Consider the following 16,741-nt stretch of genomic DNA (forward strand, 5'->3'; position numbering starts at 1 on the left):
GCCTGAAGGTGAAGCAAGTAAGCTACAAAGAGCAGAGGAAACAGGATCTGGGAAAGCCAGTAGTAGTGTTGGGAGTCATTTGAAATCTGAAGGTCCTGAACACACTCCCCAACACGCCTGAGGAATCAGAAGGGATACACGAGAATCAAAGTGTCACAGTGAAGGTACAAACGCAGTTGGAGCATGATTACCAAACAGCAACAGCTCTTGTTACTAAGAGGCCTGAATCCAATTTTCCAAGGATTTGCATTTCCGTATGTCTCACTCATGACAGAGCAACCTGTCTGTCCTCCTTCTCTACGTCTAGGGCTAGGGCGACCAAGAGAATCAAATGCAACAAATCCTCCTACCCTTCTAATAATCTTTCTGATCTCCTAACCCCTCCATCCCTCCCTCCTAAATTCTAGCCCATTCAGGTGACCACTATCCACCTCTTCTTTTCAAATTTGAATGCAATCAAGACCAATGAGATTACAAACATTAGAATTCGAAGCAAACAATGCAACATGGCATTTCTAACATGGAAAAGTGCCTGCACTGCCTCGACTGTACTTTGCTCTGACAATTGCTCTGGAGGTAGATAAACACACTTGTCCTCACTGGATGGATTAGCCAAGTGAGTCTCTCTGGCCTGCCTGTGGCCACACAACTAGCTGGTTCAAGTAGGATCAAGTGAATTAGAGCCAACGCAATGTTCTTCCAGCCCCTGATACCTCAAGTCCCCGGAAATCACAGGCTGGGATCCCAGGCTGTGAACCACAGCTGTCTCACCTGCGCCCTCCAACCCCCGACCCCTGACCTCCACCCCGGTGTCAGGCAGTGAGAGTACCTGACTGACATCGATGGGTTTATCGCGGCTGCCGGTCTGCACCAGGAGTTTATAGGCAAGGACCCCATCATCTGATCCATTTTTGTAATTGTTTGGCATGATTTTCCCAGTTTCCCAATCACTGTCAAATGCATCCTGAAGTCCTGGAAAAGGCAAGTGTGTGAAATATGTTAGAACCCTTCAGCGGAACGACCCTGGCCCTAACGGGGTGGCTGGGAACTGAGAGCAGGAAAGGGTGCTGTGGGACATCACCAGCACATTCTGTGTTATACTTACATTCGCCTGCAAGTTCAAATGATACTATATTTTTCATGAGTGAACTTCAGGATGCTAATAATCATTGCTTTAAAGATGGAAGGGGAAAATATTTATTTCTAAGAAATAAATATATGTTTTACCTTAAAAAAAAAAACACCCAAAAACCTCCTTTTCTGCCATGACTACTCCAAAAGAAAGTGAGAGGGGAGGGGGAGAGAAAGTGGGGGGAGAGAGAGAACGAGGAAGACACACCAGGCTCATTAACCGTTTCATGCCACTGTCTGGTGCTGAGCCATGGGTTCTTCAATACAACCAGAAATTCCACTGGGAGGGGGAAAAACACATTCAAACTCCCAACTTCAAACAGCAACTCAGCTGCTTCTAGCTCAGGGTGAGTGAACACGATTCTGTCAATTTGTTCCATCTGTTCAACTTGTGGAGCTAATACAAGCTGTGGGATCCGCTGCCAGGTTGTGTAAAGATCACAGCCAACACCTATTCACTCTCGACTGTTCTCTTCCTCTTTGCCACCCTTCCTTAGAAGAGGGGGTGTTGTGGAGGAGAGAGTAGGCAGGGAGCTTGTGCGCGCATGTATGTGCCGGGAAATACCTCACAGGGTAAATTTGGATCAGATTGAGAACAGGAAGCCACAGGCCAATACAAGGGGGCTCTGTGAGAACAGATGACAAACCGCAAGCCCAGGGAGGGGAAGGAAAGAGCATACTGGGTTTGGGGGATGGGCTAGCCCACCGGCCCACCACACACAGCTGCGCTTGGCCTCTGTAATCAAAACCATCATTACAGACCTGACGCTTTGGCTACAGCTGTAAAGAGATAAGCGTGTTGGAAGAGAAAACAGGGCCCTGGTGACCTGGCCGTGGGGTCTGAGCCATCCCAGTGTGCGCACTCTCTCCTCTGACACCTCCACCCCCTTTCCACCTCCCTGCTCCCCCAAAATCACCTCCCAAGTAGAGTTCTGTGCCCCAGCAGCTTAGGAAACCACATCTTTTGAAAAAGCTGTACATGCATGGGTTAGACGTGGCCAGTAAGAAGGAGACGGGTTTATTTCATTTCATGACATGCCTTGAGTGACTTCAAAGACATCCCCCCAAAAAGTGGGTTCCATTAGTGCTCAAAATGGTTAAGATCCTGGGATTTGAAGTGGAGGGAGGGGGGAGCACAGGACCCTGCCTTTGTGTCTTTCTCTTTAAACTAAACCTTCCTTCCGACATTGCTGTGGGCATTGTTTTTATACGAACAATTTGGAGATGAGGACTGTGGATTCAGTGGTGAAAGAAGGCCTTGTTGGGGGGAGCGTGAGGGAGCGTGGGGGAGCAGCGACAATGAGACCACCGGGTCGGCAGGCTTCCAACGCTCACACAGGCTGGTTTTCATAGCAAGGCATGCACACAACAAGCTGTATTAAACAGATGTCATTTTATTACCTAAAGCCTTTTTTTTTTCTGTTTTTGAAAAAAATAAACAGGAGAGGAAAATCAACCCTGCCCCCTAAAAAGAGAGGCCTAATCTGTTTTCCTCACCATAATAGAATTTTCATCACTCCGGGGCTTGAATGGTACCTTAACCCTTTCCCTCTTGACCCATTAATCCTAAGCAGCAGCTTGTGCTTAGTGAGACCTGGGCTGTCTAAGCATTTCATGCAGATTACCTCTAGTTTAATTCCTACAACAGCCTCATGAGATGGCTGTATTAGTACCACTTTACAGGTGAGGAAACTGAGCCTTGCAAAGGTAAAACTGCTTGAAGAAGGCTACCAGCAGGCACATGTCGGAGCTAAGCTCTGCACCCAGGCAGCCTGACTCCATAGCTGGCTTGAGTCACTGATGCTCTAAGTTACTCTGAACACACTATGGTGCCCAGGAAGGATTTGCTGAAAATGCGAGTAAGATTAGTGTAGTTAGTGTGGGCACCAACAACGCCTGGTGGCAAACAGGGGGTATCAAAACTCTGAGTTTAAAGATACTTATGCACTAAGAATTTTGGCACACCATAGAGTGAAACAAAGGAAGAAAGATCCAGTTTGGGGAGGTCCTCCCTGCTGGCAATACAGTTCAACTCATCATCCATGCTGGTGGCCCCCACGTGGCATTCACTCTACTTGGAATGAGAAAACAGTCACTGACTTAATGGAAAAGTTAAGCCCTTATAATTAGTATATTATTTTCTGACTAATTAACAAAAGCTCAAGTAACAATGGTTTGGCCTAAGTGCACATGCAACCCATGATTCTGGGCACGAAACAAGGGACAAGGATTTGCTTCCATTGCCCCTTGGTCAGCATTTTATATGACAACATATGCACACGGTAGAAAAAAACTGTGACATTTTACTTATTTTACAGCAAAACATGAAAAGTTTTAGCTAAAACTTCTCTCACTTTTAATATTTTATGCTAATTATTTCCTGATGAAAAGTTCTGAGCTAACTATCACAACTGCCAATTTTTCTGTGATATGGGACTTTAAAAAGAAAACATTAACTTAAATTTCATTTGCATAATTCAGTGTGAAATATAAACAAACACCATTTGTGTATGATGCACAATGTGGTTTTTGTCTCCCACTTCACCTTACTAGCATGTGTGTTTACAGATGACATGTGGGGTAATTTCTGTATTGCCATTTTACATTTTTATTAATTCAACCCCTCGACTATTGAAATATTGATAAAGACCAGGGGGATGACATGGTTTTCAATGATAATTCCACTAACAATCCACAGGGTTTCCGTTGCTTCACCACCATGCAAAGTGTTTTGAAGGAAAGATGATTCAAGGACAGCTGCTTCCTTGCAGGAAATGTTCAAAGACCAAACCAACCACTCGAGAGGCCTGACGTACCTCTGGGTGGCCAAGGGTCCTAGTACCAGGCCGTTCTGTATTTAGTGCTCTGCTGGGCGTCCTGCCAGTCGGACGTAGTTAGTTCTAAGGCTGGCTGGGACCCTGACTTGGGGCTGGGATCTCACTTGGTCTAGGTGGGTACAGTTCACTTAGCAATGAAAACATGATTCAAATGTGCTTTTAAAAAGGATTCTCAAGTCCGGCTGCTTTCGGTCTTCAAAGGTATGAAAGCATAGAAATAATTCACAACACTCTATAAAAAGGCTAGCCCTCTGCACCGCCTGGCGACAGTCAATACCTCCCGGCCCTCTTCCCAAACTCTGCCTAACATGCCATATACTGAGCATCCAAAGGAATGGCTGGAGACATGGAAATCAATTCTGCAACAACCTTTCTTTGCTCAGAGCCTGGCAGTGCACTACAGACGTCTTTGTCATTTGTGGCAAGCCATTTGCATGTCTTTGGCCAATGGAGGGGAAAAAAATGAAAAGCAGGGAATCTCTCAACTGTCTGATCCTCTTTTGACTCATTATCCCAAAAACACTGCTTCGCAAACTACTGTGAAAAATAAGACTAGAAACAAATTCAAATTAATTTCTTAAGCATGTAAAAAAATATTAGTATCATGTAGTTTTCTTTGCCTTCCTCGAAAAAAGGGGTCAATCTGGTATATATGTAATGAGCAAAATTCTAGGAGCCCAAGTCAAAGCCAGAAACTGTACTGGACAATTTTCAATCAAACTCAAGTTGTTTACCATTCCATGCAGGGAAACTGGCTGCTTAACCTTTACATGCAAGTATATTGACTTAAGACCAAAGAAAAGACACTTAAATCTGTGTTTAAACAAGTCTAATTAAGTGGGAAATTAAGACAATCATTTGGGTAACTTAAGCCAAAAAATGTTGGGGGCCATAATTATTTGGGTATTTCAGTAATAATATTTTTGCTTTAATTGTGTGGATATTCATCTTGATTCTCTACTTCACTTTCCATTGTTGACATAGAATAAATTAACAGATGTTCTTGGAATCACTGAATACATTCACATTCAGTCAGCAGTTAGGAGCAAATTTAGATCTTTTTTTTTTTTTCTCCAGTTGACAACTATTTCTTGGAGATGCTTCTAAGAGTAAGGTAAGAAGCTATAAAAGGCATTTTCTTTAATTTTTAATTGAATTTATTGAGGTGACATTGGTTCGCAAAACCATGCAGGTTTTAAGTGTACAACTCAGTAAAACATCATCCACACACTGCACAGTGTACCCACTGCCCCAAGCAAAGTCTCTTTCAGTCCCCATTCTTCTCCTCCACTTTGCCCACCTCCACCTACCCTATTTTTATGAAATACTGTGAGATGTGATTAAGCATTTGTAAGTTTACTTCATAGCATCTTATGCCAAATCAAAAGATGGTCAAAATATGGAATGTTAAATTATATGCACCAGTGATGCAAAACCTACTGGTGCAGTAGCAGCTATAATTTGGCAGCGACTCAGCCTAGAAATTCCATCAACACTTTGTTTTCACTTGGTCACCCACACTAGAGACCAACCCCCCAAAAAGAACACAAGAAGTACCCAGCTCCATAGTTTATAATGTACTTTCCCATCTCCTAATGTGCACTCATAAATTCTTACAGAAGCTCCCGAGTCAACCAGAGAACCATTTGCATTGTTTTATAGGTAAAAGCCAGTTTTGGGAGGCTGCCCCAGAAACAGTCTATATAAGAATTTGAAGCAACACTTAGAAGTCAATGAAACATGTCAGTGTTACATTATAATCTAACACTTTAATGAAGCAAACAAAAGGAACTTGTGGGAGGTGAACACACCACAGACCAGGTATTTAGAAAGGACAATGCCCTCCAGCAGCACCTTACCTTGGAGCCAGTCTCGGAAGTAGTGCAGCCACATTTTGGGAAGCTGTTTATTTTCTTCCAACATAACATACTTCACATTACTGAAACTCTTGTGAAGGTCATAAAGTAAGTGCTGGATATTCGGGTAGTCTGCTTTCTGGGTGACTATATACATGTTGTAGAAAGAAAAGTATTTGAACTGTGCAGCAATAAAGTCATATTCTCTGGTTTCCCGAGGCACAATGTCTGTAAGGTCCAGTCCGTCGCGCACTCGGGTGGTCCCATAGAGGCTGACCCCAAGCAAGCCCAGGAAAAGAAAGATCACCACAACCTGCAACAGAGTACAGAGCCACGAGGTCAGACCCCAAGGGATGCCACTGACTGTTCATCAGCAAAGAAGCTGTTTGGTTTATGCCTCATGTCTGCCACCATGCTGGCCCTGACATAGCATCAAAGTGTCATTCTCCCAGAGGAAAAAACATAACATCATAATCATCACATTTTTAAACAGCCTCATGAAGAATAAAATGTTTGAAATGCAAGGAGTTGACTTATATTCACAGAAACACTTGCTACCTAGAGATTCACTCCTGTAGAAGATGAGCTCATTGAAATGGTCCCATGTTGTCCCTGGACTGGCCCCTTGGGGGGACTGAACTACCTCACACCCAATGAATTCCCAAGGAACCTGTCTGCTACTGCTTGAAGACAGGAGGAGTGTTCTGTTTGGTAGATTACCTTGGCTTTTGGTTTCAAGAGGAAAGGAGCGTAGTGTTTCTCAGCAAAAGACGACAGTGTCCACTTGGTACAAGGGGGTTCCAGGCAGTGGAAGCCAGAGTCAGAGAACTGGGAGAGCAGGTCCCTTGTGGAGCTGGTGCTCTCGGGGCTCTGGCAGCTGAGGGTGTCCTGCGTCACGGCAACGGGCTGCACGGAGATCTCGGAGAGCGGCTCGGCAGTTGTGTAGTACACATGTGTATGGGGGTCATACTCTGTGCGGAGCTGCACTGTGGACTGCATGGTGATCTGTGTCTCGTGGGCAAAGCTGTGGCTGCTGTAGGGGGGCGGGGGGCTGCAGCGGGTGCCTTCGTGAGCCTCTGTGTAGGCCTGAGGTTCAACCTGAATCACTCTGCTGACACAGGGGCTGAAATAGGGAAAAATATGTTGCAAAGGTCACGGAAACAGGGAAATGGTGCTTGCATTTCTGCCAGTGACTGAAAATATCTAATTCACACAGCTCTGATTAAGGAGAAAAACAACATACTGCGGAACTCCACAAACATCACCTGATTTCTCTATCTGGACACAGACACAAGCAAATCAAAGGACGCCAAATGGATGGCTGGTCCCGAATTTGGCTCACAAAATCAAGTTACATGCTGATGGACGCTTCAAAGCGTAATTCCTTTAAAAACATCTAAACGGCTCTATTTTTTTCTGAATGGGTGGTTTTCAACCTTTATTCTGCCCTGCTCCATAGAGGTAAGACACACTCCTAACAATGAGCAATACTGGTTCATGACAGAAATAAATAATCATGAGTAGCACAACCTCAGGGCTGTGAGGATGTTCGGTCCGAGTGGTGGAGAAGCCCAGGGATTCTGCTACCCCCCCAGGAAGGGCCCTCTGCCCATTATCTCCACTGCCTCCATCACGCTGGTACGAGCTCTGTGAGGTGTGTTTCCTTCCGAGTACACAGACTAAAGCATTCCTAAACACTATCATTCTATCCCCAAGAAATAAAGTCACTGTAGCCAGAAAATGTACCTTGTAAAACAGCAGAAAATATCCAATCTCCTGTCCTCGCGTCGATACAAATCCATGCTGAGAATTGCAGGGAAAATGAGGAGAACCATAGCAAAATTGAAGACCACCACTACAGCCGCCTGGGAGCAGAAAAAAAATGTAGAGGTCACCAATACGTCTCCTCCCAGTCAGAGGGCTGCTTGGAAAATAAAGGTGTTTTAAACATCTTTCTTTCACTTTCTTATTTAAGTGTTTAAACCTGAAATAGATGTTAGAAGTTTCTCATCATTTTGCTTCTCCTTCACCATTAAAAGACCACTTGAGTGGACTATGCCCCATTATCCTGGTCCTTTCCACTGCTAATAATTCCATGAACCTGTAAGGTACAAATATAGAAACAAAACTAGCATCTTGCCAGCAACCAAACTAGACCAAATCTACAAAGGCAGAACAGAGAAGATACTTGATGTGCTTTCATTTAAAACGAAAGGGAACATTTCCCTTTTGCAATATTTCTAAGACTTCATGCAGCCCTGATTTTACACTTAGAAAATTTATATATAAGATGGATTGAGTATATCAAAATGTCACCTTTAAAACATGAAATAAAATTTCAAACACGTCCCCTGAGGTTTTTAATAGGCACATTCCAAATAGCCCCTGGAGCAGCCTGTGGGGTGTGTGAGTGCAGTAACATAAAAGGTCAAGGAGAGTTAAGCAGAAAGAAATTCCTGTGTGTGATTATAGTATGCAGAATAAATAAGTACAGATTCAAAAGTCACTCCATAACCTAGAATAAACATGGGGTAGATTCTGTAGTGCTTTGGCAAATCTCCTGCTGACCTAGTAAAAATTACACAATTGGGCTGTTAATAGAAGAAAGTCAACAGAAGACAGTTGAAAGGCTCTCCAGTTCAAAAAGGCATGGTGAGAAGCAGCACAATAAAGAAATGCAACTGCAATGCTAAGCAACCAAGAAATCATCAGAATTGTGTGTGTGTGTGTGTGTGTGTGTGTGTGTGTGTGACAATTATAACCTCTTGGGAGCTTTTTCAAAGAACTGCTTAATTCTAAAACCTTCTCAGACTGGGTACACATCTCGGGATAAGAGAAGAAAACTGACACCTATCAAAAATCTTGAGAACTTTGCAAAGGGCTTTGGGTGACAACTGAATTTTTGCTCAAGGTGAAATTGCAAACCTGAGTTCTAGATATGCCTTTCAATAATTTATTCCCTGTCAAGTGTACAAAATCAAAAAATAACCAGGAGGCTCCATTTAAAAATTACCTGACCCCTCTCTTCTTAGTCTGCTGTAAAGATTCCTCATCAATACAAAATATATGAACATGTTAACTTAGCACTCTAACATATATAAGGTACTTTAAAGACCTGTAGGATAGGCTTGTATTAATAAGCAAATCGCTACTTTGACTAAAAGAGTTACCTTACAGGTCAGGGTACTATGCTAGGTACTGGAGACGCAAAGATAAATAAGACAAAATCCTGCTCTCAGGGACGGACATAGCCAGACTTATAAACAAATTACAATTTAGGCTGATTAACGTAATAAAAGCATGTACAGGGTTCCATTGCAGCTCAGAAAAGGGAGGGAGTGCACCAGGTGGGGGTACATGTAGGGTGGAATGGGTGGTCAAGGAAAATTCTACAGGGAGATGTAGAAGCCAAAAAAGGACTCTGGCAAGACCCAGAAGGAGGGATGTGCCATGTGGAGGGAACCTGAAAGGTGAAGTCTGAGAGGGACACACCTGGCACAAGCCAATCAGCACTGGTGGGTTTAAAACTCTTAGGGGAAGAGAAAGGGGAAAGGAGAAGCCATGGCAGATTAGGTGGTTATCCATGATTCACTGGATTCCTGCAGCAACCAGGAGGCAGACATTCACGTTGCATCTGATGCTATTATCTAATAAAGACCTGGTAGTGCAGAGGAAGGTCACCTGCCTGAGGTTACCCAGTAAATCGGGTTCAAATGCAGGCTTGGTGCCTATGCACTCAGCCCAACTGAGAACTGGGAGTTCTTGTTAGATCTGGTCACCTATGGTAGGGGGAACATGGGTTGGGGGTGGAGTCCTCACCAATCAGACAATAGGATGTTGGGAAGAATGGAGGCGGAATCCTTTCAGCTTTTCTTTTTTACAGTCAATTTTGGAATTCAGGAGTACAGCGCAGACAAGAAATGCTGGGTATCTCAGTTTGAACAAAATTCCTAAGAACAAGGGCAGAGACTGTGAAGGTAAGCCATGCAGGCGCGCGCGCACACAGGGCCCAGGTGTGCAGCGCAGACAGGACACCAATGCGCTCCATAAGGGCCAGGGAATGTATATGATACCAGCCTCATCCACAGAAGAAATGTGATGAGCATCTTGCTGTCTCTTGGTGGACATGAAGCAATGAGAGAAGAAACCCAAAGCAGCATCCCATCTAAACTCACCATCAAATGTTATTTTCTCATTGTTTTTTCTGATGAGAAGTAACAACTTCAACATCCCCTAAAGTATACCAAAACAGTAAAAACAAACAGCAAGGATTTCTCAGTAAAGAAAAAAGAAGTATCACTCCTGGAGCAAAGGGAAGTTTAAGAAATTTTAAGTAATTCTAAAAAGATGATGGGGAGGATTCTGTACTGTCAATCAATTCTAATTGTGCTTAAAAAGCAATGTCCCTGCAAACATCTATGGTGGCCCTGCTAAGACACTTGCAGAGCACAGAGACAAACTGGCACTACCTAGAGGGGCTCTCATCTAAACCCTCTGACCATTTGGAACAATAAAGCCTTCTTTTCTGGGAGTTTCACTGAAGAACACATCCCATTTAGTTACCAGCAGAGCCCCAGTGCAGGGCACTGATTCCCAAAGAGGTACAGCTGGTGCCACTGCTTTCTGGTACAGGCATGGCATTTGGACAAATGGAGGAAGACTGACAATAAGGTGTGAGACAATTTCTTTGGGGAAAAAAAATTCTATGTATTTTGGTAAGGCTACAAAATTAGAAAAGTTCCATGGGGAAAATTCCTATGTTAACGTAGGTTTATTATTCGACAGAAGCACTTTGGGTTTCTCCCCTTTTTGACGCTTAATCTGTAGCATTCTAAAATGATAAACACAAATGAATACCCACAGTCACAACTTAACACCAGTCGCTAAAGGAAAGAAAAGCTACGTGACAGCTAATTTCAAATGTCAATACATTGAAAAGGGAACCACCATTAAAGTTTCTGAAGATTACTGCAAAACTCATGGTGCTGTCTCTCTTTTCCTTTTTCTCTGACATTTTCTTCTTTTTTAAATTTTTGTTTGACAGAGAATGAGCTGATGTCATAGGAAGCCATTCTTTCCTAAGTGAGGACTCCTAGAAGCTGCAGATGCAATTTTCTAAAGTGATATACTCCAAGTGCCTTGGGACAGAAATGCAAAACCCACAGTACTCATTTCGTTTCAGTCAGGGGCTTACCTTGGAAGAATTTAGCGTACTGGGTTTTCTAAAAGATGTTAGGGAAACTCGTGTAGCGTTTCAGACCACCACACCATAGGATACCATTAAAGGAGAGTATGCCTTGATGAATCACCAGTATATACTGAGAGAGGAGAAGAGAAAATGAGAGAGAGGACAAGACGACAAGCAGGAGCATGAGGCAGAGCAGATAAAGAACAGTGAGGGAGAAGGCAAGCAGGAAGGAGAGGTGGGAGAGAGGGTCCCACTACTAATGACTCTAGAACAATTTCTTATTTCCAGAATCTGCTGCATTTGAAACAGGAATGGGACATAAACGGAAGCTGCACAGATGCACACCTGTGCCAAAAGACATGCTAAAGCTTTAGCTGCACCAATAATTCAGGAGACATTGTTTAGTCATCTTTACTTATCTTCCTTAATTCCTAAGCAGTTAGATGTATTTTCTTTTCCCTGAGCTTTTGTCCGAGTTTCAGATTTAACTCTATCCATTTATTCACCTACTATTTCTATTTTTATATATATTTATAACAAAAATAAACCTTTTTCTATTGTTTTAACTCTCTTTCCTTTTGGGTGCTGGTGGTTATAGTGACTGGTACAACCAAACACTAAATATTAGACAAGCCTAGTGTTCTAAACACAGCAGGATCTTTAGTTGCTTTATCAGTAATTAGTGAAATAAAATTAAAACATAAGGACTAAAAAAGAGCTAATCATGTTGACAAAAAATAGAAACGGAAACCTAATTTATGATTTGTCAATTTCTCTTCTTGGTCACAATCCTTAGAACCTTTTGGTGATTAAAGAGAAGAAAGGAGCACGAATAAGCTGGGGGTAATAACAGCTTAATGAGTGATATCAGAAGCAGTTTCCTTTCAACACCTGACCATCTTGTGAAGTACACATCACATTGTAAGGGAAAAAGATATAAAGAAAGAAAAGGAAAGCTGTTGCTCCTTTCATCTTTTTTGGAAAATAGTTGAAGGTTTAAAATTTAAATGTAGCCCTAATCAATGTGGTTCAGTTGGTTGGGTGTCATTCCACAAAGGGAAAGGTCGCGGGTTCGATTCCTGGACAGGGCATATGCCCAGGCTGTGGGTTCAGTCCCAGGTCAGGGTGCATGCAAGAGGCAACTGATCGATGCTTCTCTCTCACATTGATGCTTCTCTCTCTCTCTTTCTCCCTTGAGCTCTCTCTAAAAATAAATAAAATCTTAAAAAAAATTTAAATGCAATTCACAAACTTCAATAATATCCTTGAGATAGCAAAACCATGAACCATTTCAGGCTTAGGAAGACCTAAGTGGTTGGTCAAGTAGCCGTCTTTATCTGCTGTACCACACACATCAGGACTCCTGGGAGTTCCCGCAGATGGAGAGAAATGCCAGTACTTGGAGCTGACTTACAGCTGCAGCCCTGTCTGCAGAACTCTCCACACTCACAAATCACATAAGATGGCTCTTTGTTTAAAACAGTATCTCGATGGCCTCTAAGTGTGAAAGGGCTGCTTTGGAAGGACAGAGCAGAACAACGTGGGAGCCAAACTGCCCTGCATAAAGAAAGGGGAGAAATTTTGAGTTTTCTTGGGAAGCCTAAGAAAGGGGCTGGGGACCAAAAGAAGAGAAAAAGGGGATAGGACAGTTTGTGGAAGCTAAGGAAAGGAGGTAGCAAGGGCCCATCAGTGAATCCTCCTGCAGGCAGACAATGGCAATACATTCTCATACAGTGGCATTTAATAACTCAATTTTAAGTTATCACCTAGCCTGGGCTACCTCCTCTTTATTGTCAGCTGCCTCGTGTTGGGCTGCTTTAGGGAAACCAGAAGAGAGGGTGGCATGCTTGAGAAGTAAGTGTGGAAACTTAGAGGGAAGTTTAGAAGCAGGGATGGCCAAGAAGTAGGCTGTACCAGGGACGAATGCAGAGGACTCCTGCCTGTCTGGAGTAGGGGCTTACTGGCATTTCCACATGGAGTGGCTCTGGTACCATTTTAATTTAACTATACAAGAAAGGGCAACTCCCTAAGGCACCAGGCTTTGAAGATACCCAGGCTGCAGGCATCTGGGCTTATAGACTTAAAAGAAAGGAAGGAACTCTAAAACTCTTTTTATGGGGGCTGTCAAAGTCATTGCTTAAAGAAGTGTCTGCCCAGAGAAAAGAGCCCCAAATGCCAGGATGCTACTTTATTCATGACAACGGTACCATCAGCACAGCTGTGGCGACACTCAGGGTCAGTGGAGCCCTCACAGATTTAATTGCTGGAAACTCACCTGGAGGGAGAAGGCTCGCAGAGCAGGAATGGGGATCAATGCAGCCATAAAGAAGGCTGTGACGTTGCTGATGGATGTGAGGGCCACGCTGGCTCCTGTGCGCTTGAGGCACTCCCCGGTCCTGTCCTGAGGATGAGAAACCACAGTGCTGAGAGTTGCTCAGGGCAGGGTTTCCTTAGAGCACAGACTGTGTGAATAAGCCCAATACACAACAAAATAAGACAGGTGGGAGCTTGTAATGCTGGCATCAAGGAATAAGAAAGGGATATTCCCGCCTTTCCCCCTAATATGGGCACTGAAAGTGTTTTTGGTACCATCTACATAGTCCTGTGTTGTTCCAAAACACAAAGCTGCAAGATAGCATGATTTAAAAGATGGTGAGGACAACGTGACCCCCCCCCCTCAAAGAAACCCCTCAGAGAAACAAGTGTGCACTTTGAAATACATTTCTTAAGATTCTTCTAACTTACTTTACTTATTTAGAGCCAGTAACATATCATCTGACTTGGGACTCATTTATTTATTGGGGCAGATTGTGAAAAATGAAAGGACAAACACTCAGGAACAAAGGGGGCTCTGGCTGTCCTCAGAGCTTCATTCTTTTGTTTTTCTATTACCTCAAAAGGGATTCTTTTATTCTGTCCTGTTTCACTAAATGCATGTGCCAGGAGGAAAACATCATCCACACCAACACCAAGAGCAAGAAATGGCAAAACCTACAGTGAAAACAGAGGACAGTGAATTAGACATGTGAGCTTCAATTCTGATCATTCTAGAGCTATTTAGAACATTGCCACTAGCACCCCCAATAGCTACCCAAAGGACAGCTGACATTACTCATGTAGAATTTAGTTTTATCCGATAGTTAAATCCCCAAAGTCTAGCAGTTTTAGCTCACAGTACATCTTACATGGTTCTATTTCTGAGCGCCACATACAATGATTTTTTTTAATACAGGAGAAGGAATGTCAGTCATCTGAAGCAGTGGTTCTCAGAGCATGATCCCTGGACCAGCATCAATAGGAACTGGTCAGAAATGCAACTTCTCCACTCCCATCCCCCCAAAAACTGAACAAGACACTCTGGGGTGGGGCCCAGCCATCCGAGTTGTCACAAGCCCTGTTGGTGACTCAAATGCACAATGAGTTGGAGAACCACTGCTCTAGTAGTTGATCCAAATGCCACTGATGCGTGAAGCATGTTTACTTATCATCAAGCCCATTCACATCTTCTGCCCACTGAAAAGTGGGAGCAGTCAATTTAGAGACAGCACTCCCCTGAGAAATGTGGCTCTTGGCAGAAAAAGCTAGAAGACCTTTCAGGTGACATGGACACATAGGAGGCTGGAGCCTGGGGAGGGGTGTTGGTCAACAAAGCGATGGATGGCTCCTTTAGTACCTGAGTTGTTGCTGCGTTAAAGGAAATCCCGATCAATGAGCACAGGCCCAATCCTGCAGCCACTGACAGTGCAACCAACAGGACGCCAGCCAGCCCCACGGCACCCTGGGACTTGGAGCAGTCCCAGCGCAGCATGGTTAAACAGGCATAGGCAAGCTGCAAGCAGACCAGTGGTGGGGAGGGGGGAAGAAAAGGGAGAAGGAGGAGAGGAGACACAAAACAAAAGCCAAACATTAGAATGTGTAAAGATTCTAATGTTTTCTCCCACCCATATCCCCAAATGAAAAGGTAAAACTTATGAAATACAACAAAAATTTACATTACAGACATCACATGAAATGATACAAATCATAGATGGGCAAACCGCTTTACACGATCACTTCTCAAACTGTTATTAAGCCTGAGCTCTCTCTTTCTTAAATGCACATGTGTGTTAAGAGCAGTTAAAAAAGCAGGAGCTGTCGTGGAAAGGTAAAAACCAAAAACCAAAAGAAACCCAAATACCCATGGGTTTTAGGGAACTGAATTGATCGTTACCATCAGTAAGTAGCCACTGGCCACTCGGATGACGCTGACATCGGAGAAAGACTTGAGGATGTCGTCCAGGGTCGTTGTGGTAAAGGAAAGCACCTTCTGAGTGGAGTTCTGGGCGACGCTTTGGTGAACCACCTGTGGTCACAACATAAGGATAAGTCCCAGCTGAAATGAAAGCCTCAACAAGCTTCAAGAGCACAGATGTCAGGGGACACATCCCCGACCCCTTACTATTTTCCTGATTTATTATAGAGTTCTACGTAATGCAGGTTTGAACTTGGACTAACACTAAATGACCCTGGGCCTGGGAGAGTGAAAGTGACCGCTAATCAAGTGAGAATGTGAGGTTGTGGCGAGCCAGTGTCATTGGAGTTCCCTCCCAGAGCTTTGTTTACTCTACATGGAGGACTGTTCCTCCCCTCTCTGTAACTCTACAACTGATTTTCAGTCCCATCAGTTCCCCCTAATGCAAAACAACTCATTCTTATGGGCACACCCCCTCCCCTTCATTTGCTGGCCACCTTTAAAAGGTCACATGCAGCTCAGTAGAGGTCACTGCTTGGGAAACAAAGGCCAGCTCCTGTCACATGACCTAACCAAGGGAACTGCAGCTGTGAACAGATTCTATGCCTTGCTAATGTTTTCCAGACACCTTTTCTTGCTAACCAAGTGCCTTTTCAAACACCGTTAGGTCTCAACTCCAGAGTTCACAACTGCTTACTCAAAATGTTTCAGGGCACCCCAATTAGCATTAGTGTCACCCAGACACTAAGATTTTCAGTATCAAGAAAAAGGGAAAAAGTTTTCATCACACAAGTTCCCAGAATTACAGTGTGTTTTGAAAATAAATCCTAATGAAAGAAAAAAGTTTTAAAATGTCATTCAAATGAAGTATTTAGGAACTAAAGGGCTTGTACCCGGATTCTACGGTGGGTGTAGGAACACTGGCAATTTACCTCCACATAGGTCCTCTGCCAAGCCTCCAGGATGGCTGCTGCTTTGTCCTCATTCCAGTTGATGTGTGAGACATACTCGTACCCCTTGAAGTGTTCGTACATCTGCTTGGGAGTCATTAACTGAAACATGGTCTGCAAGGCGTGGGCACTGCGACGAAGTGGTAGTAGGGGAGAGGGCACAGATCAGCACCCCCAGGAAGCAGCTCTCACTGTGTAAACTCCCAAATGAGTGCCCCTAACTCACTCACAGTCATTCTATCCTTCTGCACGAGCACATGTTTCCATTAAAACTGGACCTGAATGGTTATTTTATTTAATAGATTGATGTACCATATTAAAGGTGTAACCTTACAAACCTTTTACAGATAGACCCCAAAATTAAATTAATAGGCAATTTCCTTTCTCAGTCTCTACTCAATGAAACAGGAAGGGTAGAGGAGTAGATAGCTTGACCAGATATGCTGGGCTCACGCCTGCACACTCATTTGTGCAGAAATCCCAGACGACGGCTTTCCCGAGGGAGGACCTCAGGCGGAGCGCCTGACGCGTGAAGGAACGGAGTGCAC

The 16,741-nt window shown here is 43.8% G+C and overlaps 1 protein-coding gene across 6 annotated transcripts in view; it reads right to left on the reverse strand.

The window, feature by feature from the left end:
- Nucleotides 1-16,741, reverse strand: part of PTCH1 (patched 1) — a 61,052-nt gene that overhangs the window by 17,635 nt on the left and 26,676 nt on the right. For 5 of the 6 annotated variants that reach the window (XM_054588093.1, XM_054588094.1, XM_054588091.1 and 2 more), the window contains exons 8-16: nucleotides 16,176-16,323; nucleotides 15,223-15,354; nucleotides 14,686-14,841; nucleotides 13,905-14,003; nucleotides 13,288-13,413; nucleotides 7,571-7,689; nucleotides 6,545-6,947; nucleotides 5,828-6,137; nucleotides 830-972 (exon numbers count right to left, since the gene is read on the reverse strand). In XM_054588093.1, coding sequence (XP_054444068.1) covers nucleotides 830-972; nucleotides 5,828-6,137; nucleotides 6,545-6,947; nucleotides 7,571-7,689; nucleotides 13,288-13,413; nucleotides 13,905-14,003; nucleotides 14,686-14,841; nucleotides 15,223-15,354; nucleotides 16,176-16,323 — 1,636 coding nt within the window. The remainder of the gene's footprint in view (nucleotides 1-829; nucleotides 973-5,827; nucleotides 6,138-6,544; nucleotides 6,948-7,570; nucleotides 7,690-13,287; nucleotides 13,414-13,904; nucleotides 14,004-14,685; nucleotides 14,842-15,222; nucleotides 15,355-16,175; nucleotides 16,324-16,741) is intronic. The other variant, XM_054588092.1, reaches the window with a different exon arrangement.

This window comes from Pteronotus mesoamericanus, unplaced genomic scaffold (genome assembly GCF_021234165.1).
Source record: "Pteronotus mesoamericanus isolate MK-2021 breed Mesoamerican mustached bat unplaced genomic scaffold, CSHL_Meso_final scaffold_125, whole genome shotgun sequence".
NCBI classification, from domain to species: Eukaryota; Metazoa; Chordata; class Mammalia; order Chiroptera; family Mormoopidae; genus Pteronotus; species Pteronotus mesoamericanus.